General features: G+C 41.9%; 1 protein-coding gene across 2 annotated transcripts in view; it reads right to left on the minus strand.

The window, feature by feature from the left end:
* Positions 1–696: 696 nt before the first annotated feature.
* GAD2 (glutamate decarboxylase 2) overlaps positions 697–26,643 on the minus strand; it is an 83,023-nt gene continuing 57,076 nt past the window's right edge. Inside the window, exons 1-3 of one of the 2 annotated variants that reach the window (XR_009246213.1) lie at positions 25,656–26,054; positions 19,572–19,780; positions 697–809 (exon numbers count right to left, since the gene is read on the minus strand). Coding sequence is in view for 1 of the 2 variants with exons in the window: in XM_058669598.1 (XP_058525581.1) it covers positions 19,607–19,780 (174 nt within the window). In the remaining variant the exon portion in view is untranslated. Of the gene's footprint in view, positions 810–19,499; positions 19,781–25,655; positions 26,055–26,643 lie in introns of those variants that run through there. The other variant, XM_058669598.1, reaches the window with a different exon arrangement.

Here is a 26,643-nt window from a genome sequence, read left to right on the forward strand (position 1 = left end):
TAGTTTCTATTTTACTAGATGCGGCCAAGGTGCTTAGTTCCTCCAAAGGAGTTAAGGGCGTGCTGGGGTAAGGCCCTCACTTCAGCACCAGTCACATTTATCATACCAGGGCCTGGCTTGGTGACCATCATAGAGGATAAGGTTTCTGCCCTCATGAAAGCAGTTCATGCAGATGTTGAACCTTTTCGGCTGCTCGTTTACAGAAGCCCTTGGGAGTCTGTTTGGCGGGAACTGGGTACCAGCTCCAGTAGAAGACTTTGTTCCCTGCATCTTCCTGGAGGAGGAGAAAGCACAGGCAAGACAGAAGAAAGTGGGAAGTCTGGTGACAACATGGGCTTGGGCCTTGTTCACCTTACCTCTTACAACATATTCAATTAAAAAACAACAACAACAACAACAGGCTCTTTTAAAAAAAAAGCCACCCATTCTCTCTGCCACAAGGTTCCACTGTTGTGGCCTGGGGAGTCCCAGCAGGATTCAGGAACAACTGAATCTCCCAGAAGCCTGCGAGTGGCAGATGCCCCAGTCAATGCTGACCACTGAGCGTGAGTGTGAATTTCCACTGCAACTTGCCATGGCTTTGAGGAAGTGGCAAGATAGAAGTAAGTTGGAGAAGGACTGAGTTCCATCCAGTTTGGCCAGGCTTGTCAGGACTGTCTATCAAGTTGGCCGTTCTGACAGCAATGCCAATTCACTTCCTGGATTTCCATTCAAATCGATGTTGTTGGGGAAAGATCGACAGATTTCTTTTGTGTCTTAGCCTCATGATTTCCTTTCACAGGTGCTTGAATGGGCTCTTCACCTTCAGCCTAACACGATAGGAAGTCGTGACCACAGGGTCACATGGATGCAAACGCCAAGAATTATCTCATTTCATCCTCATTGTCATGCTGAACTGGACAGTTAATTCAAATTCAAAAGTAGTGTCACATCAAGTGACAGCTCTTCCATTGAAATGGTAGGATTTTAGCTTTGTTAAAATTTCCTTTTATAGATTTAAAATATTTATTTTCACAAATGAACTGTATAATGGAGACTAGCATACTAGAAAGTGAAGATGCGCTGCAGTATGCATCTCTGCTTCCAAAAAAAAAAAAAAAAAGGACTTCCAGTGAAACTGTTAAATATACTTTGACAATTTGACAATAAATTTTCCTCAATTGCCCATACCTACAATGCCATAATGCACCATGATTGTAGCTGAAGGACTGTGCTATTGTAATGATATGCTGGGAGAAAGAGAGGGAGAGAATGAGGAGGAAGAAAAGGGAGGAATCCCCTTATTTACAGAACTGTACCAAGGGAAATAATCCAACAGAAAAAATTATTTGCCAGGGGCGTGCATTGTAGCACAGTGGCTTAAAATGCCCATTGACTCTACAATGAGATATCACTTCCTGTGCACTAAGGTAGCTCTGAACACTGCGAAGACATCAAAAATAGTAACAAGTGTTGGTTAGGCACAGGGCATCTGGGTTGCTCACACAGGGTTGACAGGGGATGGAACATTCTGCGGTTGCTTTGGAAAATAGCCTCTGAACTCTCCCAGTGCTTTAACAAAGTTCCCACATGAACCAGCGTTTCCATTCCTAGGACTGAAAGGAAAGGAGAGAAACATCTGAGTGGGCTCTGACCTCAGGTTTAGCAAGGAACAGCAGCTGCTTGGAAAGTGCATATGTAGGCTGAAGTTGAGGTTGTCTGTGGCTTGTTGAAGCCCTTTGAATTTGCCAAGGAATTTTTAACTTTTGACATGAACGCCATTCCCCTTCTTTAGTTCTTTTTAAAAAAATCAATTAATTAATAATTGGGAGTAAGATTTACAGAGAGAGGGAGAGACAGAGAGTTCTTCCATCTGCTGGTTCACTCCCCAAATGGCAGCAATGGCCAGAGCTGAGGTGGTCTGAAGCTAGGAGCCAATAGCTTCTTCCAGATCTCCCAAGTGCATACAGGGGCCTAAAGACTTAGGTCATATTTTGCTGTTTCTGCAGGCTACTAGCAGGGAGCTGGATCAGAAACAGGGCAGCTAGGACTTGAACTGGCACTGGAATGCTGACCCCTTCCATTTTTGGGGTAGGCATTGGCACAATGTTGAAGACACCATATGGGATGCCTGCATCTTAATCAGTTGCCTGAGTTTCAGTACTGGCTCTGCTTTCAATTCCAGCTTCCTTCTAGTGTACACCCTGGGAGGCAGCTGATGATGGCTCAAGTGAATAACATCTCGCCACCCCCATGGGAGAGCTGGATTGAGCCTGTGGCTCCAGACTTTAGTGTAGCCAAGCCCTACCTATTGCCACAACAGCTGGAGCTGAACTGATCCAAAGCCAGGACCCAGGAGCTTCTTCAAGGTCTCCCAAGCAGGTGCAGGGTCCTAAAGCTTTGGGTTGTCCTTGACTGCTTTCCCAGGCCACAAGCAGGGAGTTGCATGGGAAGCAGGGTGCTGGGATTAGAACCAGCGCTCATGTGGGATCCCAGTTTGTGCAAGGTGAGGACTTTAGCTGCTAGGTCACTGCGCTGAGTCCCCTTTTTTTCCTTTTTAAAGACTTATTTATTTTTATTGGGAAGGTAGCTCTTACAAAGAGAAGGAGAGACACAGAAAAAGATTTTTCATTTGATGATTCACTCCCCAAATAGCTGCAATAGTTGGAGCTGAGCTAATCTGAAATCAGGAACCAAGAGGTTCTTTAGGATCTTCCACACAGTTACAGAGGCCTAAGGCTTTGGGCTACCCTCCATTATTTTTCCAGGCCACAAGCAGGGAGCTGGATGGCAAGGCATGAAACGACTGCATGACTCTCTTTACATCTGAAAAATTACTTCGTCTTAATATCGTCAACCATCCTGCAAACATTCAGCTTCTGCTAATGGTCTCATAAGTGGCTCCTGAGGTATTGAGGCTGATTGACATTGGTTATTTTTACACCATAGTGAACAAATGGGTTGCTAGTATGTCTGACTTGTCATCTGTGCTGTTGATCAAACTGCCCCATTTTTTAGCCAATGCAAACCTCTTCAAGAGTTGTAATGACTAATTTGATCTACATTCTAATTACTTGAGACAATTTCTGTCTGTGTGGTTCAACAGCCAATGTGGAATGCAGATACCTTTACTGTGTTACACACAGCTTTTGTATCTAGAGATTACTCTGTCTTCATTTTGTTTTGTGCCTAGGTTAAGTGAAATATTTAACCATTCTAAAGTCAAGTCCGTAACAGGCACTATGCTAACTGCAGTCTAGTTTCTATCTCTGTTCATGCTCTCCTACCAGGTAGCTCTTTCTTTCGTGGTTTTTCCTGTAGAAGTGTAAGTGTATTTGAGTGATAACATGTGTATGTATTCACTAATCTTCACAATCACCCTTGTTAGATATATACTTTATTTATGATCATTTCATAGTGTTGTTCAAAAGTGTTCCTCTTTGTTTTCTCTCTGTGTATTGAACAGAAAATTTAGCTTAAAGTCTTTCTTATTGTGTAATAAATACATTTCCTTTTAAATTAGATACACTCAGTTCTGTTTCATACACTGAACCCAAACTGATGAAATATCCTAGAGAAAACCCCCCCAAATTCAATAAGATATCATTAAAAAAATACTCCTGGAAGCATTACTTGTAATGACAAAACCTGGAGACAACATAAATGCCATTGTTAGTGGGAAGCACAAACACGTGTTGGAATAAGTCATATAACAGAACCTACAAAACAGTGAAAAAGAAGTGGGTTTTAGTCACATTTATTCACTGCTATCAAGCCCCCCAAAAAGTTGTAGAAATGCATGATACAATTTATAAAGATGTAAACATGTGCAAAGTGAAGCTGTATATTGCACAAGAATACAGCTGTGGTGTAAAAAATATAAATAAATGCAAGGTGATGAGAAAACAAACTTGCACTTGGTGAATTAACAGTGGGAGTAGGATGCAGGAGGAAAAAGGACAGTGAGGAACAGGGGTGAGGGTGGAGAGATGGAGGTGGGGATTGGGAGAGTCACAGCCTGACCAAAAGAGGGTAATATTCCAGACTTAAGCTAAGTATGGGATGCATGACTATTTTTTCTTTGACTTATGAGTCCCTATAATTCATTCAAGTATTATAAGTAACTTTCATATTTCAATATTTATAAATATTTTTTAAAGAAACAGATTGAATGATAATGTTTGGAGATCAAGATACATACCTGTGAGATGAAAGAAAGAACTGATAATAAGCTGTGATGTTATTCTTGGCTTAGAATCCCAAGCCACTAGAATGTCCTTGTTTGCAAATAATAGATCTTACATATACAAAATCTTGAGGAGTCTAAAAAAAGATGTTAGAAACAAAAAAAATTCAGCAAAGTTAGAGGCTACAAAATGAACATATAAAAACCAGTAACACCTCTATTTCCTAGTAGGGAATGATGAGAAAAAGGAATGAAGAAATGAATTCTGCTTGCAATAGATACAAAAATAATACACTAGGAATGAGTTTATTTAAATAAAATATTCAGGAGCAAATGTAATCTGGGAGGCAAAAATCACTACATTTGGAGGTATAAAACATTGATGAAAGAAAAATTTATTAAGGACATACTGGTTTATTTGAAAGGCTGAGTGACAAAGAGAGAAATGAGAGAGAGAGAGAGAGAGAGAGAGAGAGAGAGAGAGAGAGGAAGGGGGAAAGGTGAGGGAGGGAGAGAGAAAGAGCGAAAGAGAGAGAGGTATTTTATCTAATGCTTCATTCTCTGAATGTGCACAGCAGCTAGGGCTGGGCCAGACTGGAGTCAGGAGCCAAAAACTATCCAGGTCCCATTTGTGTGGGGCAGGAACCCCAAAACTTGAGCTGTTATATGTTGTCTCCCATGAAGTACATTAGCTGGTGATGACTTAGATGCTCAGGGTTGCTGGATCTCAAACCAGGCATTCCATACTGCATCCAGTAAGAAGACACGAGTAAATGGGAAGGTATCTCATGCTTATGCATTTGGAGAATCAACATTGTTAAAATGTGTATACGATACAACATGACCTATAGATTCAGTGCCATCTTTATCAAACCACCAATGATATTCTTCACAGAAATAGAAAAAAAAAAATCCAAAAATATGTGTAGAGCTACAAAAATCCCAAATAGCCAAGACAATATCAAGAGGAAAAAATCTGTAGATTTCATACTACTGGATGTAAAAATATACTTCAAAGGTATAGTCATCAAAACAGTGTGCCACAGGCATCAGATTCAACCAATCAGTGGATCAGAGTAGAGAGCCTAGAAATAAGTCCACACACCTATGGCCAACTGAGTCTTGATCAAGATTCCAGGAGCATACACTGGAGGACAGTCTGTTAATAAAGAGTGCTGAGAAAACTGAATGTCCAAAAGTGTAAGAATGAATCCAATAGTATATTTTACCAGAGACAACAGATCAATTCATAGTGGAGTAATAGGTATTTTTAAAGACTTATTTGATTATTTGGAAGGCAGAGTTAGAGAGAGAGAGGGAGCAAGGTAGAGAGAGATTGAGATCTTGCATGCTCTGGAAATAACCACAACAGCTAGGACTAGATCATCCCAAAGGCAGTCAAGAGTTGGTTACTGCCCAAATGGCTGCAATAGCTGGAGCTGGGCCAGGATGAAGCCAAAGGCCAGGGGTTTTTCTGGGTCTCCCATGTGAACAGTAGAAGCTCAAATACTTGCAACATCTTCTGCTTTCCCAGGCACACAGTGAGGAGTTGGAGTGAAACAGAGCTGCTGGGACACGAACTGGTGCCCGTATGGGACACTAGCATTGCAGGTGGTGGTTTTATCTACTATGTCACAAGGCTCGTCCTTTTATATATTTTAAAGACAAGACATACAAATGGCCAAAGGATTATGAAAAAAAAGAAAGGTTAGTAGTACTGATGGCCAGGGAAATGTGAGTGCAGCATGGGGCTATGGGTGAGAAAGAAATCATGTTTTCTTTTTCCTTTTTCTTCTCTCGACAAGGCAGAGCTTGCTTTCTTGGTGGCTGTCTCTCTCACATGTAGGTCAATGTCATTCTTATGTTGATGTTTCCAAATGATTGACTCTCACCCTGGGTATTTCACAAGACATATTTTTAGGTTACATTATTTTGTCAGCTCACTTTCTGACTTCCTCTTCTATTTCTACTTCTTGATCTTTGTCCCTGTTCCTTGGTACCCTCCACTACGAGGAGTCATCTGTTTTCCCTTCCTTATTTTTATTTTCTGTGAGTGCTCAACTGACTTTTGCTCTTGCATAGTCAGATCTGGTGAACAAATTCTCAGGTTGGTTATACGTTTTAAATACATTCTTGCTAAACATCCATTGTCACAAAAGATATAATGAGGGAGGGCGTTGTGGCATAGCCAGTAAAGCCGCAATGCCAACATCTCATATAGATGCTGGTTCAAGTCTCAGCTGCTCCACTTCCTACCCAGCTCCTGAAAGGCAGCAGAGGATGGTCCTGGTGCTTGGGCCGTGTTGCTTTCATGGGAGACCTGAAAGGAGGCTCATGGTGCCTAGCCTTTGCAGTCACTTGGCAGTTAACCAGTGGCTTGAAGACCTGTCTTTTCTCTCTATATAGTTCTGACCTTCAGATGAATAAGTAATTATTTAAAAATGAAAATACAATGACAGTAGCAATGTTTTTAGCTACATAGTATGTGTATATTATTCAGACAATGCCTTGGGCTCCTTCCAATTGGTAGGTAATTCATGCTAGGTTAATTCAATTGAAGACTCAATCTTCCTTAACAAATGAGGCTTTCACATATTCCATTGACCAAAAACCATCCTTTTCTTTTATATGAGCAAACACCACAGCAAAAATATAGCAATCTAAAATATTCTCCATCTCTTGGATTCATCATTCAATGAGTTTCCAGAACCAGGGCCAGAGGGTGTTGTCATTGTCAGCTTCCATTCTGAGTAGTCAGTAGCCAAACCCTCGCTTACATGAAGCATTTTTTGTTTTGTTTTTTTGTTTTGTTTTGTTTTTATTTTTCGCATGAAGCATTTTGATCTTCATTTTTGCCTCTAATGCCATGAGTTCTCCTGTTAGATTTTATTTAGAAATTGTGACAATCACTTTTTGGGGGCAAGTGTCTGTGTGAAACACTGTTCTGAAGATCTGGTACCACCAGTTGAAGAGTCACTTGGTGCTTATGCTTTCGTAAAATTTTATTTTATTAATTTGAGAGAGAGAGAGAGAGAATTTTCAATCTGTTTTTTCACTTCCCAAATTCTGCAATGGCCAGGGACTGGGCCAGGCCCAAAACGGGAGGCAATTATTCAATCTAGGAACTCAGTCCAGATCTCTCACGTGGGTAGCAGGGACCCAAATATGCGAGTCATCATCTGTTGCCTCCCAGAGTGTGTGATGGAAGGACTCTAGTGTTGGAAATAGAGCTGGGACTTGAACCCAAGTTGCATGAGAGTTGCAGGTATCCCAGTTTTAACTACTAGGCTAATTGCCCGTCTCCTCAATCCCCACCCTCCAGTACTTCCTGAATTTCCTCATTGGGTTGTGTCTCATGAACGACTAAATTTGATACGAAACCCATGGGCTCATTTCCCTGGCATCTAAGGATGCCCATATATATCCATAGTCCCTTAGATGAGTCATACTGTAGTGTAACTATAGTTTCCACACCCTGAATCTCTCTCATCAAGCATTTTCAAAACAAAGTTATACACTTAAAATGTTATCACTTTAGAGTGCTCCCTCTTTTTTTTTTTTATCATGAAGTATGCAGTTTCCATTTAGAAAATTCTGGAAGCTCTGGAGGAATACATGTGGCACTAGACGTATCGAGAGTTGCATAGTCACAAAGAGTAAATGGGCAAAAGGAAAGCAGTTGGTCACTGGGGACAGGCCACTCCTTTGGCCAATATATGTGACTTGTGTTACATCAGTGCTATGGTTCCAAGCTATGTGTGTCACTCCACGTGGAAACTGCCAACAGCAAGGGCTGACCATGTTTCCCTGGAGAAGCAGAACAGAGATCTGCATGGACCCAGAGAGTATCTCAGACACTGATGTGATGCTATTTCACAACAGTTGGTGGTGAACTTTCCCTGAATTGAAGCCGTTGCTAAGGGTTTAATAATTTCTCAATGGGTTTTCCAGAGAGGAAGTGCTAATACATGGCCCATATGATTCAAAACCACAAATTTGGCAATTTTCAACAGCTTGTCAAGTAGTAAGGCAAAAACTTTGATGTTGAAAGATGAGGAGGATCCAAGGGAACAAGAAGGCGAAATAGGAATGAAAAATGGTAGTGCCTGAAAGAAAAAAAAAAAGAACAGGTAACGCCCCCATCTGTAATACCTGCATCCCTTTGGGGCACTATTTGAGTCCCAGCTTTTTTGCTTCTGATCTAGTTTCTTGTTACTGCACTTCGGAAAGCAGCAGCAGCAGCAGCAACAGCAGCAGAAAGCCTAAGTCCTTGGGCTCCTGCCACCCATGTAGGGAGACCCAGAAGAAGCTCCTGGCTCTTGGCTTAAACTTGGTCCAGTTCTGGCTGTTGAAACCATTTGGGCAGTGACCCATCAGGTGGAAAACTCTGTTTATTTCTATAAATATGCCATTCAAACAAATAAATAAATAAATATTGGGGAAAAAAGGGAAAAAGGAGACACAGAAGTAAATTAAGAAGAGAGGGAGGTCTGAAGATGAGGCAGCAGAGAAGGACTGAGACAGGCAATTGAGCATGCTGATTTTTTAAAAGGGAGAGCATGAAAGAATTAGGGTACTGGAAAGAAAACCAATGGATAGAAATTTATGGAGGATTCAACAGAGCAGCTGCTTGTTGTTTTAGAACCAAGAGACACTTTGGGGGCTAACAGAAGCAGGATGTCAAGTTGGTAAAAAAGGGAGCCACACCCAAGAGGCAAGAGCAGAGGACAGGTAGCAAGTGCATTTAATTTCAGAAAGATACCCAGAGGCAACAGCTAACCATGGGGTTTAGGACAAGAGCAATAGCTGGATGATAGGAAACCCCAGAAAGAGGATTCTGTGCTAGTCAGGGAGCCTGTTTCACACTGCCCTGGGGTCAAGAACCAATCCCCTGGCTTGGTTGCTCAGCAGTTGTGGGAAAGCAGCAGGGGAGTGGAAAGTAAGGGAATTGGCATTGGAGCATGCTCAGATCTCTTCTGTTCAATACACTGGGCATTGATCCCATGTGAAGTGACTGCATTGCAACCTTTCCAACACTAAAATGAAATTACTAAGATTTCTTGTATTGGGCCAGGATTGGGCACAGTGGTTAAGACTTGATTTGCAGCACCCACACCCCTTGTCAGAGTGCTTGGGGCTGGGGTCCCAGCTCCATTCCTGATTCCAGCTCCTTGCTCATGTACCCTGGAGGCAGCAGTTGACTGCCCAGGTACTTGGATTCCTGTCACACAGGACCGTTGAATGGAGTTCTTTTTCGCAGCTTTGGCTTGGCCTGTTGTGGGGTCATATGAGGAGTGACCAATGGATGAAAGACATCTAATCTCTCCATTTTTCTCTTTCAAATAAAAATAAAACAAATAAACATGAAATACATTAAAGATAGATGTTTTCCCATGTCAGTGTGGCAGTAATTAAGAATAAGTTATTATATGATTTAATTACGGAATTTTAAAATTCATACTTTAAGTAATTTAGGACTAAGGAAAGAAATGGAATGCCAACACTTCACATAGTGCAGAGTTCACATGCAGTAGAACTCATGTCTTTAGGAAAAATGAGCTTTCTTTGGAATTTGGGCTAGTATAAACTGAAGGTGCAAGTTTAAGTGTGTGGACTTTTAATCAGACCAATAGGAACATGTCATGAGAGATCATAATTTGGAGTTTTACAGGAAGCAGAAACTGATGGGGATTTTCTAATATATAAATTGACCCAGGAGCATAAGTCTCCCGAAAACCTCATATAAATGTTTACAAGTGCTGCAGAAGGCGAGATAAAGAGAAACTGTGGGGAGTTTGATGACCTTTGCTCTCATAAATTCTTTGAGAAAGATCTGCTTTGGGTAGGTCTGTTTCACCCAGAGCTCATAAAAGTGTGGAATGGCAAGGGGTGTTTACCGTTTCTCCATTTTTTAGCACTGATTATGTTGAGATGGACCCTTTTGGGCCCATTTTTTTTTTTTTTGAGCATCTGTGTCTAAACCGGTGCCTGCTTCATCATATCAGACAGTTTTAGCTTCACGGATGTTAGACACTTGTCATTAGCTAATGTCTTCCAAATTCACCATTTGATGTTTATTGCCTTTAAGCACTTGCATTCCTGAGCAAAGTTAGGTACAAAGTCTTGGCAGAAGGATTCTGTGAATTACAAAAAGAGTGACAAGAAAGACTTCATATTTTTCTAAAAGTATATTTTTTATTGGAAAGGCAGATTTATAGGGAGAAGAAGACACAGAGAGAAAAATCTTCTATCTCCTGTTTCACTTCCCAAGCGGGCACAATGGCTGGAGCTGATCTGATCTGAAGCTGGTAGCCAGGAGCTTCTCCAATGAGGGTGCAGGGTCCCAAGGTTTCAGTCATCCTCCATTGCTTTCCCAGGCCATGAGGAAGGAGCTGATGGGAAGTGGAACAGCAGGGATACGAACTGGCACCCATATTTGATCCCAGAGATTGCAAGGTGAAGAGTTTCTCACTGAGCCATCGTACTGGGCCCATAATCATTCAAATCACCACTGATGTCAGAAAAGCTTTAAAAATCGCCAAGTATGTGGTGGTGAATATATTGTCTTTTTTTTTTTTTTTCAGAACACTCATTTCTAAAGACTTTTTTAAATTTGAAAAATAGAGTTACAGAGAGAGAAAAGGAGAGTGGGAGAGAGAAAGATAGAGAGGTAGAGAGAGATAAGAGAGAGCTTTCATTAGTTGGTTTACTTCCCAAATGACCATAACAGCCAGAGCTGAGCCAATCCAAAGCCAGGAACCTGGAACTTCTTCCAAATCTCCCATGTGGGTAGCAGGGACCCAAACATTTGGGGCATCCTCCATTGCTTTCCTAGGTTTGAATTAACAGGGAACTGGAAAATGTGGACTTTTTAAAATTCTAATTTTGCTTGAAAACTAGAATTTTGTCGTGGACAATAAACAGTGTTTTTGTTTCTCTGGAAGTGATGGGCTCTTTTCATTCATTAAGAACAAATCTGCTGCCCACTTATCAGTCCCTCTTATTTCAAAGAGAGACTGATATCTACATCTATCTCTATTTTTTTTTTTTTTACAAAAACCAGAGCCAGTTCACCTGGCAAATGAACACACAGGTGCTTTCCTGCCAGGCACCTACCTTGCCAGGCACCTATCTTAACTGGGCACCTTTCCTAACCGGGCACCTATCCTAGCCAGGCATGTAGCTGTAATGCTTTGAGTCCTTCTTGTTCCTTCATCTTGAACACAAAATTAGAGCATACTAAATTTTTGTATGTTTACTTTAAATGTTTGAAAGGCAGAGACATAGGGAGAAAGGGAGAGAATAAGAGATACCTGTCATCTGCTGCTTCACTCCCTGCCAGATGGCCTCAGTTATCCAAAGCAAGGAGCCTTTCATCTCCATCCAGATCTCCTGTGTGAGTGGCAGGGACCCAGATACTTGAATCATCCTCTGCTGCTCCCCAGAATGTATGTTAGCAAGAAGCTGGATCAGAAGTAGAAGAGCTGGGCTTAAATGAGATAGCCTAATACTGGATTTTGGGGTTTTCATATTTGCATCAAACTGGGGATCTTTATTTTAAGAGGGGTCACCTGGAAAGGTGGTCCTTCTTCCCTAGAAGTCTACCTGCACCCTGGGAAAACAAAGCAGATAATGAAATATCTTGCAGAGGACTGGGCAGAAAAATCTGTCCCACATTTTTAGAGCAGATTTATAGGGAGAAAGAGAAAGATTTTCCATCTGCTGGTTTGCTCCTAAAATGGCTGCAATGACCAGAGCTAAGCTCATCTGGAGCCAGGAACTGGGAGCTTCTTCTGGGTCTCCCACATGGGTGCAGGAACCCAGGACTTGAGACATAGATCACTGGCTTCCAGGCCGTAAGCAGTGAGCTGGATGGGAAGCAGAGCAGCAGGGACAAAGTGGTGTCAATATGGGATGCAGGCTCTGTAGGTGGATGCTTATCTTAACATACCATGGAACTCTGAAAAATTTACGTAACATTAAATGTTGTTTTAGTGAAACTGCTATGACTCATTATAAGTAGGCCATTCATTTTTTTGTAAAGTCCTTTCAAATAAGCACACAGCCCCCAACTTCAGCCTGGCCCAGCCCTGACTATTGTGGACATTTGGAACATGTGAATCAATAAATGGGAATGTGCTCCCAGGCTGAAGTTAGGAGCTGGGAATTAAATTTAGGTCTTCCAAGTGGGTGGCAGAGACCCAACTACTGGAACCATCACTTGCTGCCGCCCAGGATGCACACTGGAGGAAGCCAAAATCAAGAGCAGAGCCAGAACTCAAACTGAGGCACTCTAAGGGTATGAGGACTTTGCCCTTCTTTATTCACCCTTCTCTTTGTTTAATCCTCTGTGAAGAGAAGGCAATACTTTTATGAGAAAAAGGAATACATTTATCATATTTTTTTTTTTAAATGAGGTCTTCCTGTACTTCTCCTTTGTATTTGAATATGCCCAGGTCAAGTATTTCTTTAGAAAAGGACTTATTCTGGGTTGATTAATTCATCCCACCATCCAGTAAGAACCTGCTGAGAGTAATGGGCTATGTACTATGCTATGTATTGGAGAAGTCCAATACAGTATGACACAGCATTATCTTCAGGGAGTGTGTAGTAAACACAGTGATTTGCAACTGGAAAGAATTTTCATCCTGGTTGCAACATACCTTGCAAGGTTTCTCAGTGCAATGAGCAGATCTTACACACACCAACACCACTGCTGTTTTTCTAGAAAGCACCTGTAGCTATGGGTCACTCAACAGCAGGGCTGCAATCTGAAAAATGTGTCTTCAGGTTGGTCCCTGCCCCTAGAGAGGTAGGGCTTGGGTCGGAGGAGGCACTGAATTGCAGGGCACAGGATGGGTTTTCTTGAGCTTGTTTTATAGAGCTTGTTACAAGAAGGCTTCTCTTTCAATGCTCTGTTTGGAGTAGCTCCAGCATCAGTCAACCAATGGGAATGGAGGGAGATTAGTCTGAGCATTTTGAACATGAATGTTTGTTGCTTGAGTGGGAAGAGTTCCTTGCTTCCCCTTTTATACATCCTGAACATTCCCTTAACTTTTGCTATAAGAGCTCTGCTCCAGATATTTGGTGCAGGGGCTAAATTGCTACCTGGAAGGCTTGAATCTGATATAGAGACAAAGAACAGAATGTTGTCCTGGGTGGAATAAGATGGTCAAGACATCACTATATTTACCAGTTGTTGGCAATACCTGTACTAATGCTCTCTCTTTTCCATTCTTCTAGGACATTCCATTAATTCACATATAGGACTTAATTCTGAGATTCTTTTTTTTTTTAATTCTTAAGAAACTACTTTCTCTTTGAGCGTTTCCTTGGAGAAATGGTTTGATGTGGCAGTCGTTTCAGGTAGGATCAAGGAGCAATGATTGGGGTCATGCAGTCAGTGTTTGAATTACGATTGGAGGCTGTTCTGAGGCTTAGTTTACCCAGAGCTTCGGGAGTTTAGCTATCATTGACAAGGAATGTATTATTAGGTTGAACTCTGCTGACTTAGGGCAGACAGCACCAAGCAAGATTTATCCATGGATGTTTTTCATTTTAAGTGTGTGTATTTGGAGCTGTTATCAAAAGTCCGAAGCCAAATAGTTCTTGAAAAGAAGACATTTGCTGCCAAAGCAAATTTGACAATATGTTAGTTTATCATCAATTGGGAGAGAAAGAGAGAGGTCCATTCTGTTAGTTCAATTCCCTAAATTCTCACAACAGAGCAGGCCTAGGCCAAAGCTAGGAATGGAGAGCTGAGTCTTGGTCTTCCCATGGGTAGCAGATACCCAAGTACTTGAACTGTCTCCTGCTGCTCCTCAGGGTGTGCATAAATTTAGTTGGAATCAGGAATGGAGTAGACACTTGCATCCAGAAACTTGGTGTGGGATGTGGGCATCCCAAATGGCTGCCCCCTAAACTCATTGCACAATGTGTTTATATATTTATTTTCTTTTTACTTGAAATGTGTGTGTGTGTGTGAGAGAGAGAGAGAGAAAGAGAGAGAGAGAGAGAGAGAGAGAGAGAGAGAGAGAGAGAGAAAGAGAGAGATATGAAGGGGAGACAGAGAAATATTCTCTAAATGGCTGTGGTAGGCTAAAGTAAGGAACTCAGGTCTCACAGGTGAGTGGTGGGAATTTGAGTACTTGAATCATCACTTGCTACCTCCCAGGGTGTGCAATCATAGGAAGCTGGGTCAAAAGTGGAGGAGCCAGGATTTGGCAGGTACATAGCAGAGATCCAAGTACTGGAGCTGGCACCTGCTGCCTCCAAGGCAGCTCATTAGCAGGAAGTTGGCTCAGAAGTAGAGCAGGCATGACTTGAAAGAGGCACTCAACCCAAGAGGCTATTTAACCACTGTGCCAAATGCCTACCTCATAAACATATTTAATTCCATTTTCCAGGAACTTTTCAAAGTACTTCTTAGGTGCATGGATCCATATTCAACTGGTTACTGAATATTTTCAAAATTTAATCATATACTTGGACAGGAAGAGAATGTCACCAAATTTTCAGAGGTAGTAGGGCTTGCAGTCTTCTTGCCGTGGCAAATGAATGATACTAGGATGCTCACAGAATAGGCCTCAGGTGTAGCGGCCAAGGTCTTGTTGGAACACAGGCATACCATAGGAGAGTGGCTGGGTCAAAATCCTGGCTGGCTCTGCTTCCTGCTGGTGCACATTCTGGGGAAATAGTAGGTGATGGCTCAAGTACTGGAACCACTACCACCCATGAGAAACACCTGTATCTAGTTCTTAGCTCTAGGCTTGTCCTGTGCTTTTGGTTTTCCTTGGATGAGTGGTACTCCTTTTTGTTTGTCCGTTTGCTTTGTTCAGATACAAGATGTCTTAAAAAGTTAAAGGCAAATGCACATTATGGAAAACCTGTGTGGGACTGCTATTAGGGTGTGATGGGTTAAGCTATTGGTTGCGTGGCTGGCATGCCATATCAGGGTGCCTCATTTGAGTCCCAGCTTCTCTGTTTCAGGCTTCTGGCTTCTACCTGGCTCAGTTCTGGGACTTAACCAGCAGATGGAATAGCTCTGTATTTTTCTCTCTTTCTCTGATTTTTGGATTAAAAAAATTTTTTTAAAGAAAAATACTATACATTGATTTCAAATTCTGGGGTGCCCAAAATAAGCCTGATTTTTTGATTCTTTTTTTTTTTTTTTTTTTGCAGGACTTTCATTTGCATCTGAAAGGTTGAGTTAACCCTTCATCAGGTGTGGCATTCCTTTGTAGGTGGATATGAATTTGCCCCCTCCAGAGCTATTTGGGCCTAGTGGTTTGGACACTGCACCCCAATGGAGTGCCTGGATTTGAGCCCCAGTTCTGCCTGTCTCCTCCCACCACCATTTCAGCTTCCTGCTTGTAGGCACCTTTGAGAACAACAGATGATGACTCATGTGCTTGAGTCCCTGCCACCCATGTGGGAGGCTTGGATTGAGTTCTTATGGCCTAGCTTCTTCCTGACCCAGGCCTGTTTGTTTCTGGTGTTTGGGCGTGGGGGTGAACCAGCAGATGGGAGGTTTCTCTGTCTCTGTGCTGATGCCATTCCTTGCATGTTGGAGTCTTCTGTGGTCCCAGTCAATCATCTCTTTGCAAACTGGGGTGGGGTGGGGGTAGTGGTCCCCTGTCTCAGGTGCCCAACTCTGCACCAACTAATAGGTGATTATCTGGTCTTCCCCTTGTGAGACCCGGCTAGGGAGAGAATCCAGCAAGTTTGTTGTAAATGAATTGGTTGGAATAAAATCTGCTCACAATGTGTTCAGGCTCACAACTCCTTCCACAGAAGCACATGATCTCAGCAATTATTTCACTGAAACAAAACAAAAATGGGCTTTGTGAGGAGTCACCTAGCGAATGAGCAATCATACTGCTAGTGATGACTGCGTGACTCAGCAGCCATGCCAACAAGAGAATGCAAGAAGGAAGAACAGGACAGGGGAGGGATCAGCAACCGGTGGCTTCCGATGACTCAAGGCCTTGTAATGATCTCCCCATTGACTCCTCACAAACCTCCTTGATAAGTATCCCCATCATAGGCAGGGAAGAGACACCAGAATTCATAAAGGCAAGGGACAGAAGCAGGGAATCTTGTCCATCATCTTAGAAATATTGGAAGGATTCCTGGGATTTCAGTGGAGTCTCTTTAGATTCCAGGTGAGTGCCAGGCCACTGGGAAGGTCAACTCAACAGCAATAGAAACCCAAAGACGCTCTGAGCTCTGTGACAAAGAAAGGGCCATGTAGTCCAAGCATTTCCTTGACAATTTCTCCAGCACACAACAGACTGAGAAATAAGCTTCCACAGCCCAAGATATGTCAATACTTACACATTTATTTGACTTTAGAGAGACAACACAGATAAAATACATTGCTCATACACGGGTTCATATTTGGTAAGAACAAGGTTGCCACATGTGTGTACATCTTATTTTCTATGTTTTTTTTTTTTAGTCTTTAGTCACAGAACTGGGTGGGAGAGATGCTGATGTCATTCAGAAACACCAGCCAGGAATGATATTTTGACACAGGCAACAAATGTTCAATAACACCATGTTTGCAGATGTGCGTTAGAAAACAGCAAGGAGGCGTGCAAAATGAGATCCGGCTTGGGAGTTCCCCTATGCCTGATCTGATTATGATATTTACACCATGCTTTTGTGTTCTCTGGTGTTCAGAGGGGTCATCCCCTGCGATGCTGGCAGTTTGTGACACTCCTTGATTGCTTTCTTTTTTTTTTTTTTGGTTGTGAAGCAGCGTTTCTCCGGCCTTTGGCGAAATCACACAAGCTGCCCATGAGCTTCCTTGGGAATGAGCTTAGCTGAGAGCAACTTTTCTAATAGAGGTGATGTTTGGAGGGGTGGGAGTAGACCGTTTGAGGGGAACGGGTGGGAGCAGGTGGAAACAGTTCTCACAGTGTCAAAGTTCAACAGAGCTATCGCATGGGAAAAGACAGACCAGAATAGATTGCACAAGCTTTCACAGCAACACAAGTGGGTTTCGCAACACTGGACAGCTCAGAGCTAAAGTGCACAGCCACAGTCGGAGGTGGTAGGACAGTACTGTAAGCTTCATCAAGGCAGCAAGTCACACGCACCAGCGAGTTCCTTTTCCCTTCTCACATCCTGTGTCAGGACATGAAGTCTGTCCCATTTTCAAGTATTTTAAATAATAAACAAAATATTGCTACATAAAGGAAATTGACTATGTCTATTCTGATTAAAGCTAAAACCAAGCATTTCTATAACTTTTAAGGAATAGTCCCACATTAAGAGCTTTGGCACTGGGAATTTGGGATAATATGAAAAATCTTTCCTTCCTTCCTTCCTTCCTTCCTTCCTTCCTTCCTTCCTTCCTTCCTTCCTTCCTTCCTTTCTTTCTTCTACTTTCATATTCCTTCTTCTCTGGGCTATGGTTGATGGAGATTAGTCTACACAGCCCTGAGCAAAACTCCCAGTGAGTTCTAGAAGGGGCAAGATGTTGATTAAAAATAACAAGGAAAAAATCTATTTAGTTGGAATTTTCTAACAGGCACACGTTCTCCTTTTAAATTATGTCACCCTATCAAATTTAAAAAGCAACAGGTGCACCCTGAAATAGAGTAAAGGTCATTCCCTCAGGGATTGGCCCCCCCAACCAGCCCTTTACCTTTTCCAGACACAACAGTGACTTTGACTCCTTGCCTATAAGCTTGGACCTTGGGCTCAAGACCCATGAGCAGCTGCAGGTTTATTCTCAGTAGCCAGTTTTTAATGTATTTATTTATTTATTTTTATCAATATGCTCTTTTCTACTTTTTTATTATATTTTTGACAATCTTTACATAGTTAATTAGGGTTAAAAGGTTTCTTTCATGTTTAAAGGGGGGTATTAAGGGAGGAGGCCCACCCAATTTCCCACTCACCCCAGGTCCCAGATGTAGGGACCTAGGCTCTTGCTCAAGTGGTTTTGATAGTTCACCAGTTGCAGCCAGTTTTTAGAAAGCGGAGCTCGAGAAGCTTCTGCCAGCTCGTGTCTCCCCTTGAGGTTCATCCATTAGGTCTGTAGGGGAAGCGAGGCCTTCACAAAGCATGATTTTGAATTCTAAGGAGTTTTGTCTCTGCCTAGCACAGTTCATCTGGATCTTGTTGGGAAACACAGAAAGGAAGGTATTAAGATGTTGTCTTAGGAAGAGGGTGAGAAAAAAATCTTTCATGAGATAAAAGTGCATGGTCTGTCTTCTGAGGGATATAGCCAGCCAGGAGAGCTCTCTCATAGGCACAAACAGGAACAAACAGGAATACACAGCAACCCAGGAAGCAGACAGCTTCTTCCCAGATGGTGGCCCTGTGGCATCCAGGATGACATCATTGTTGTCATCCAAGGCCAAGTTTAATTTTCTGGGCTCCCCACATCCTTGGAGTATGTTTCGTTCCCCTCAGCTTGGGCTGATTTGACTATGCTTTTATTTTCTTTAATGAAGCCAAATGATCTAATCCAAAGAGGCTGAACTGGGAAGCAGGAAAGACACGATGACCCACACACTGTCTAAAGAGAAGTTTGGCTTGCCTTGCCTGCAGAGCTGATTTGTTCAGGGTTAAGTGGGAGGCAAATTTAAGAAGACAGTCTCTTTCTCTCTTTTAAAAATATTATTCATTTGTTTAAAGAACTTGTAGTACTCCTTTGTGTTTTCTTGGAAACACCAATTTGAGAGATGCAAGAAGCTTCTAACATGGGCTGAGAAAAATAAATCCTTTCTTTCAAAAATTTTCTGGGCCTATGTTTAAAAATAACGTTGCTAAGGGTCTAATACAGCCTTCCATTAAAAGAACGAAAAAAAGCATTCTAGTTTCAGTTTTGTATCTGTCCCTGCAGTTTGCATATCCCATATAAGATAAGAATCTATATGTTACAAAATAGGATTTCTTTTTAATATATATTTTTCCTTTTGTAAAATTATATGTATTTAAATACATTTGAAGTGTTGCTATATGTAAATTAGAAATTATTTTTCTCTAATACTATGAAAAAAGGCAAGAGTTTTTATTGTCAACAGATATTTTATATTTACTTTATCCCCTTTCAGTCTGCCCCAGGGAACATTTTATGATTCTGGGGGCAATTTGGCACAATTCAATCCCACTACTCTTCAGTGAAAATAAAGTTTGATTTGCACATTACATTAAAAGTAAGGGAAGTATTTATCACAACTGTAAGCTTCTCCTTACGGGTTAGAACACAGCTTTTTATCACTAAGTGGTTGAGAGGTCTTCTAAACTTAAGAAAGGACTTCTTGCAAGGACTAGTGTTTTCTGGGTTTTTAAACTGTACTCTACAGTGACACCACAATATAGAAATATATTTACTTTGGAACAAGCTACAAATACATTTAACACGGTTTGTGACAACTCTATGGTCTACCTAGAGAAATTGAAACAGCTTGGCGAGCTGGATAGTTATAAATCTTGTCCAAGGCGTTCTATCTCTTCAATCAGGAAATCAATGTCTTGGTGTGTGGCTGCGGGGTTGGAGATGACCATGCGGAAGAAGTTGACCTTGTCTCCTAGGGGCTGGTAGCTGACCATGGTGGTCCCATACTCCATCATTCTGGCTTTGATTACAGGTGCCACCTGCAGGAAGATCCAAGCAATGGCATCAGTTCTCTCCTCTACTCCCTTCTTACACAGAGAACCCGAGCAGTAACGACAGTACTTGATTAAAAAAAAAAAATTATTTTAAATGTATTTGAAAGGCAGAATTACAGAGAGAAGAGAGACAGAGAAAGATAATGTTCTATCTTCTCTCCATCTCTCCCCCAAATAGCCAGAGTGGGAGGGTTGGGCCAGGCAGAATCTAGAAGCCTCTTCTGGGTCTCCCACGTGGGTGCAGGGCTCCAAGCACTTGGGCCATCCTCCGCTGCTTTTCCAGTTCATAATCAAGGAGCTGGAAGGGAAGTGGAGCAACTGGAACCTGAATTGGCATCCATATGGAATACTGACGTTGATGGCAGATGCTTGGCCCAAAGTGCTTTCTGTTTTTAACCAAATGGTCACAACCATGTGCCCTGCTTTCCCTCAAAGGGATTGCTCAGTGATTATAGGGTTGGAACAAGATCCTGAACATGATAAAAGAATGACAGATTCTGGCTATCAGCTGTTCATCACTTTATCCTTAACTTTTTAAGTAGTGTTTTCAGGCAATGAGAAGAATCTGGCCTTGGACCCAAGGCTAAATGGTTTAGCTATGCAGCATTTGGGAGAGTTCTCCCATGTTGGGAAGAAAGCAAATTCTGAGAAATGTTACCAAGAGATAAAACCATGGGGTGAAGGGAAATACGAAGAGAAGCTGACTTGTGTCAACTTTCTGCAGACCCTAAGTTTGTTCTCATTGACTTTTTGCATTACTTTGTTTATGAGCTATTTTGAAAGAGATTCCTAAATAATAAAGAAGAATTAGCTGGGGCAACAACTAGATTACTCACAAGGATAAAATCTTCAGAATTTGATCTCGCAGAGCGCATTACAGAACCCACTGTAGATATACTGGATTGTTGACCACAGCCTCAGTAGTTCACTGCCACATATGAAATTAGGTTTAAACAGTCTCGCTTGTCACAGCTTTTGGTCACCAAGACTCAAGGTCTCATTCCCCACTCCTTACCAAAGTGAATTGGCAACTCTGACCAAACTCACTTTTTAATATGCCTGAATGCACTACCCGCCTGTCCTGCCAATCACGCTTGTCATTCGCCTTCCCTTCACTTGCTCTCTCTGTGTTGAATCCTTCCTCTCTTCCATTTCATAGCTTGCCCACACTCAGAACCCACGGGCTCTGCACCTGCTCCTGCAGCCTTTCATGACTGATCCAGGCCATTTGTATCCTCCTCTTTGTAGCTATGTGATCTTCACCCATGTCTGTTGACATCCTATTTTCCACTTACTATGAGTTCATGCATTTTTCTTCCTCTACCTCAATCCAGGTTCCTGGAGGTAGTCACAGTCCTCTTTACTGCTTTTATTGACTAGCACAGTCCTGGATGCATGCTGCAGACTTTCTGAGATCCTTTAAAAAAAATCTTTCTTGGGGGTTGGTACTGCTAAGCTTCTGTCTGCAGTGCCGACACCCCTTAAGGACACCAGTTCATGTCTCAGATGCTCCACTCTTGATCCAGTTAATGCATTTGGAAATCTGCTCAAATCTGTGGACCCCTGAGGTGGGAGACACGGAGGAAGCTCAAGATTGGCTTTGGATTGACTCAGCTCTAGTTGTTGTGGCCATTTGGGAACTGAATCAACAGATTAAGGATCTTTTCTCTGTCTCTCTCTCTGTGTGAATCTGGGTTTTAAATAAAAATAAATAAATCTTTCTAAAAACAAGTATTTATTAATATTTATTAGTTTGAAAGGCAGAGAGAAAAAGAGACAGACACAGACACACACAAAAGAGGCAGGGACCTTCTGTCTATTAGTTCATTCTCTATGTGTCCACAACATCTAAGGTTGGGCTAGGGGGAAGCCAGGAGCCAGGGACACAGTCAAGGTTTTCCATGGAGGTTGTGGGGATCCAAGTGGCTACCAGGGTGTACAGCAGCAGGAAGATGGCATTTAAAACAGAGCTTGGACTTAAACCCGGACACTTTGAAATGGTGTGCAAGTGTCCCAAGTGGCATCTTGAACACTTGCCAAATGCCTTCCTGCTGAGATCTTATTGATTATAAATGGCAATGTAATAACAACTGTATAGGAAAAGACACACATACAAGGTCGGTCTACATGAATTCACTGTTGGAGTTTATTGTAGCAAAGACATAACTAGGTATGGTAGATGTTAGAGAATCTTACTTGAGAGATGCATCACAGTGGGTTTATTTCCAAGGAGGACAGTTGAATTCAAACACTGTTAGGAACAGGTGACTTTTAACTTTCACTTCTTCCATAGCCCTGATTTTACCAGGAGGTTTTTGTCTTCAAAGTTCTCAATGTCCCACATATTTAAAGTCATTGTGCTAGTCACCAAAGACAAAAAGCTAGCAGCTTTCACTAGTCACTTCACATTTTGAACTCAACCTTCATTTAAAACTCAATGTCAGTGATAATGCCAGCCCTGAGATTTTTCGGTTCTAGATGAGCAAACTCTTAACTCCATCCTTATATTCTTCCTTGTTCCATAGGAGACCCAAAGGAGTGTCCCCAGTGGAGCATTCTTTTACCAAAGTATTAGGATATAGACAGAGGACTGAGCTCATCCCAAGGGATAAATTAAAAAAAAAGTTTGAAATATTTAAAATCTGAGATGAAGTTCTGAAAATAGATACAATACTCAAGCCTAATGACAAGAAAAATTTATTATTTGGTGCTTTAGAACCTGGCAGGCAAGTCAATATTTTCCTGGAAAAAGATCCCATAACAGCAAGGGAACAAAACACTGAATCCATGTGACCTCCGGATTTAAGGAAAAGTCACCTATCTATTCCTGAGTCCTGTTGGTGTAATAAAACACACTTGCTCCTCAGAACTGAGAAAATAATGACAATGTTTTACTTTCAGTTTTCATGGGTAATTTAAAAACCTCCAGAAGAATGACACTAATTACTAAGGACTTTCATCTCTAGCTTTTCAAATGAATGCAAATCAAAGGTCAAAAGATTAATGCTCACTGCCATGTCCCAAACAGATGCCAGCAGAATGTGAGATTGAATCCCCTTGGTTCCTGAAGCAAAATCAAGTTGGCTGCAATCACAGCTGTCTAAATACATATGACTTTTGGTTGCATCCAGAAAATGCTGAACTAAAATTAGCTGGAACACAAAACAGTAACTTTGTTGCATAGTCACTAATTGTAACTTAGGAAGGAAAAATAAGATTCTGACTATTCTGATGAATATAGAGTTTTTCACTTATTGCCAGACTTTTTTTTTGTTAGATTCTTGGTTTTGCTGAATAAAGAAAAGTCATCTGTAGAAGGGAGAAGCTGCATATTGAAGAATTTAGTAATGGCTTACTTGATAAGAGTTTTTTCATCTTGCCCTAAGAATTTTAGGGTATGGATTTCTCCCTTATAATAATCCATTTTATAGTCCTTGGGGGGGAAAATACTTAGGAGCCTTTGTTTGCTTCAGAGAGTGCTCATATTAAAATATCGTGAAATCACCTTCCATGGAAATACAGTTTCATTATGTGTTGGCAAACCTGTGGTTTTACATCTTAGACACTTGAGAGAAAGTTGGCCATCACAAAGAAACAGCATCTCCATCAATAAGGCATTCTGAAATGCTGACATCTCACCAAGTAAATTCCACAGACTTCCACAGTCCCTTTTGCTGGGAGACTACACAGTACCCTTTCCAATTTCCTATGACAGTCATGCTGACCTTTGGAAGTCCATGGATCAGAGCACAGCTGTAAAGTCTGATGCCAGAGGTGCACAAAATGATTAAGAGTAACCAAAACTAAAAGGAAGAAGCTGATGATGGAGAACAGGAAACACAAGAGGGGATCAATGAGCCATCTCTTTGCTTCCGGTTTGATCAACATCTGCATGGTTCTACTTGCTGCCCCTCCGCTGTGGCTAAGGGGTTGGTTTGTGGCCATGTTCTCAAGACGCCTCATACATTCTGTTTTGATTCTGTGACAGTAAGTCGCCACCTGCATTCTTTCAATTCTGGCTGAGCAGCAAGAAACCCTTCCACCAGGTGCTCATCTGTACTTCCTTGTAAATATGTGGTTGTGCTAGTTTCAACAATCACCACTTCTGTTAGCCAGAGACCTGTTGCTGATCCAGTCTGGGATCCTCCATGTTCCTAGATGCTGCTTCCCTTCCCTGTTCTGGAACACACCCAAAATGCTTGCTGTAGGCTGACAGATTGTATTGCTAGCAGGAGGCAGATGCACTTTCATGAATGGGGTTAGTGGAGAGTACCCACACCCTCTTTCTGCCATGTGAGGGTAACTGAAAAATGGCACTGTCTGTAAACTGGGAAGCGGGCCCTCAGCAGTCAATGAAGGTATGCCTGCACCTTGCTCTCAAAATATTCAGTTTCCAGACTGCAATAACAAACAAACAAACAAACAAACAAACAAACAATTTCTGATTGTTTCGAAGCCAGCCAGCTAGCAAGTAGTAGTTTTTCTTTTCTGCCCAAACAGGCTAAGATGCTACTTTAGCTCAGTGAGTTTTTTGTTTGTTTTGTTCTGTTTTTGTTTTTATGCTTATTGTTTGCTAAAGCCAAGAGACGAGAGGGTGCAAAAAAATGGTTCTTTGCCTCTGTGCTCCTGCTTCCCACATACTACACGCCCTTCCCTCCCCCTCCCTGGTGTCCTTGTGTATTTTTATCCGTGTCTCCTGGTGCTTCAGTGACAGCCAGAGTCACTGAAGAACTGAACTGTTAGTTCTTCAAATGAATTTTTTTTTACAGAATTATTTATTTTATTTTTTATTGGAAAATCACAGAGAGGAGGAGAGACAGAAAGGAAGATTTTCTGTCTGATGATTCACTCCCCAGGCAATGGCCGGAGCTGAGCTGATCTGAAGCCAGGAGCCAGGATCTTCTTCCAGGTTTCCCACATGGGTACAGGATCCCAAGGCTTTGGGCTGTCCTCGACTGCCTTCCCAGGCCACAAGCAAGGAGCTGGATGGGAAACAGGGCCACCAGGACACAAACCAGTCCATATGGGATCTCAGCGTGTGCAGGGTGAGGACTTTAGCTGTTAGGCTGCCGTGCTGAGCCCTCAGTTGAATTTTTATTGATTGAATTGTCAATGTAAATAGCCACAGGTGGCTTTTTGTACTGCACAGATGACTTATTTCACTTCAATTCTTTTGAAGGGAGAAAGTGGGAGAAAGAAATATCTTACTGGCTTCTCGACTACAGTTTAAGCATTTCATCCTTAATAAGGAGTTTTCTGAATATTACTGAGAAAGGTAAATGAAAGATAACCTTGATAGTTTAGGCAGGTCTCTTTTCATTTCCAAGTCTGAATCGCTGAATTCTATCCCAGCCTGAACATGGAGCTCTGACAAATATTGGGAGAATTCATTGTCCTGTCTCCCAGATGGTTTCCAATTGGAATTGTCAACAGCTTACTTCGATTCTTGTTGCTATCCCCAGGAAAGAATGTCCCCCACAGATGGAGAGTGCTGAAGTCTAAGAGGCCTCAGGAGAGTAGCATCGAAGGGGGCACCCTCAGAGCGGGGCTGAAGGAATTGATTGAAAGAGTTCTCATTCTGTGTTTCCACTAGCCCTCACAATGAATGCAGCCAGTCTTGGCCTTGCATTCCCTTTCTGGTCAATGGGTTCCTTAAAGGAAAGTCAGGAGAAATCTAACTCCTTGCTTTATTCATTAAATGAAATTAGTAAGGTAACCGACTCTGCAAAGAATCCACACCATTAATATTCTAGGAAGAGATGATGATTCCTTCCTTTCGAATGACAGCATAACCCCACTTCCTTGTGATTGTTTATACTTATTACCTTAACCAATGTGATTCCTATTTCTTCCCTTTTACCTCTTTGACTGAGTACATTTCCTGGAATGAGCCAACTTCAGTGAAACTTCAAACACAATCACCAACCCTCCCACCTCAGGCAGATGCACCATGAAATCCAGTTCTAGAATGTTCTTTCCCTGTGTTCTTCCAGAATTATATGTTGGAACTACCTGGAGGACTTCCAGAATTGTTCCCAGCCAACCAAGAGCAATCTGAGTAAAATGAGATCACCAGTGCTTTCATAAAGCTTCTGGATGATTCTGAAGTCTAGCCAACATTATGAATCCCTGCTCCAAGCTGGGTTTAAAGACCAAGCTCAACCATGTGCATATTTCTTCCCAAAGAAGTTTGATCTTGGGGTGCTTAGGGCTAGATGTTTTACATTGATGAGTTTTTTCTGAAGGTTTTAAGTCCACATAAAATCCTGTTCTTCATGTTACATGGAAGTAAATGAAGCGTTCTGAGGTTGCTAGGGAAGTAACCCAGCTTCTTTCACAGTGGGGAAGAAGGCCAGCCAGTGCCAGGAAGTGGCTTCAGACAGTTTCCTCTTTTATAATAAACGAAAAAAACAGAAACCAATCAACCGATCAAACCACTTTCTGAGATTTAAACTCACAGGACCATCCTCATATCCCCATTGCTGCATCACCACACGAGATGAGCCCTGCATTTATCTGCCCTTGGAATGCCTCAGGAAATCTATTTACGGTTGTTGGGAATTGGAGAGCATGAACGGGCCTTCCTGACACAATCACATTTAAAGCTTAGGATGCCAAGCTTTGCAGCCAGACATTCTGTGTGATTTGGAGAAAGTTATTTTTTTTTCTCCTTGTTCTCCATTTTCCCATGAACAGAGTGAGAGCCACAACAGTACTTTCCCTTATCAGGTTACTGTGAGATGCTCAGTGATTCAGTGCCTAAGAGAACTTAAGTCTATGTTGGATGCAGGCATAGTGATTAAGGGGTAGGTTCAGTGAGTAAGGGTCTAGTTTGGAACATTGATTGT

This window comes from Ochotona princeps, chromosome 10, assembly GCF_030435755.1.
Source record: "Ochotona princeps isolate mOchPri1 chromosome 10, mOchPri1.hap1, whole genome shotgun sequence".
NCBI classification, from domain to species: Eukaryota; Metazoa; Chordata; class Mammalia; order Lagomorpha; family Ochotonidae; genus Ochotona; species Ochotona princeps.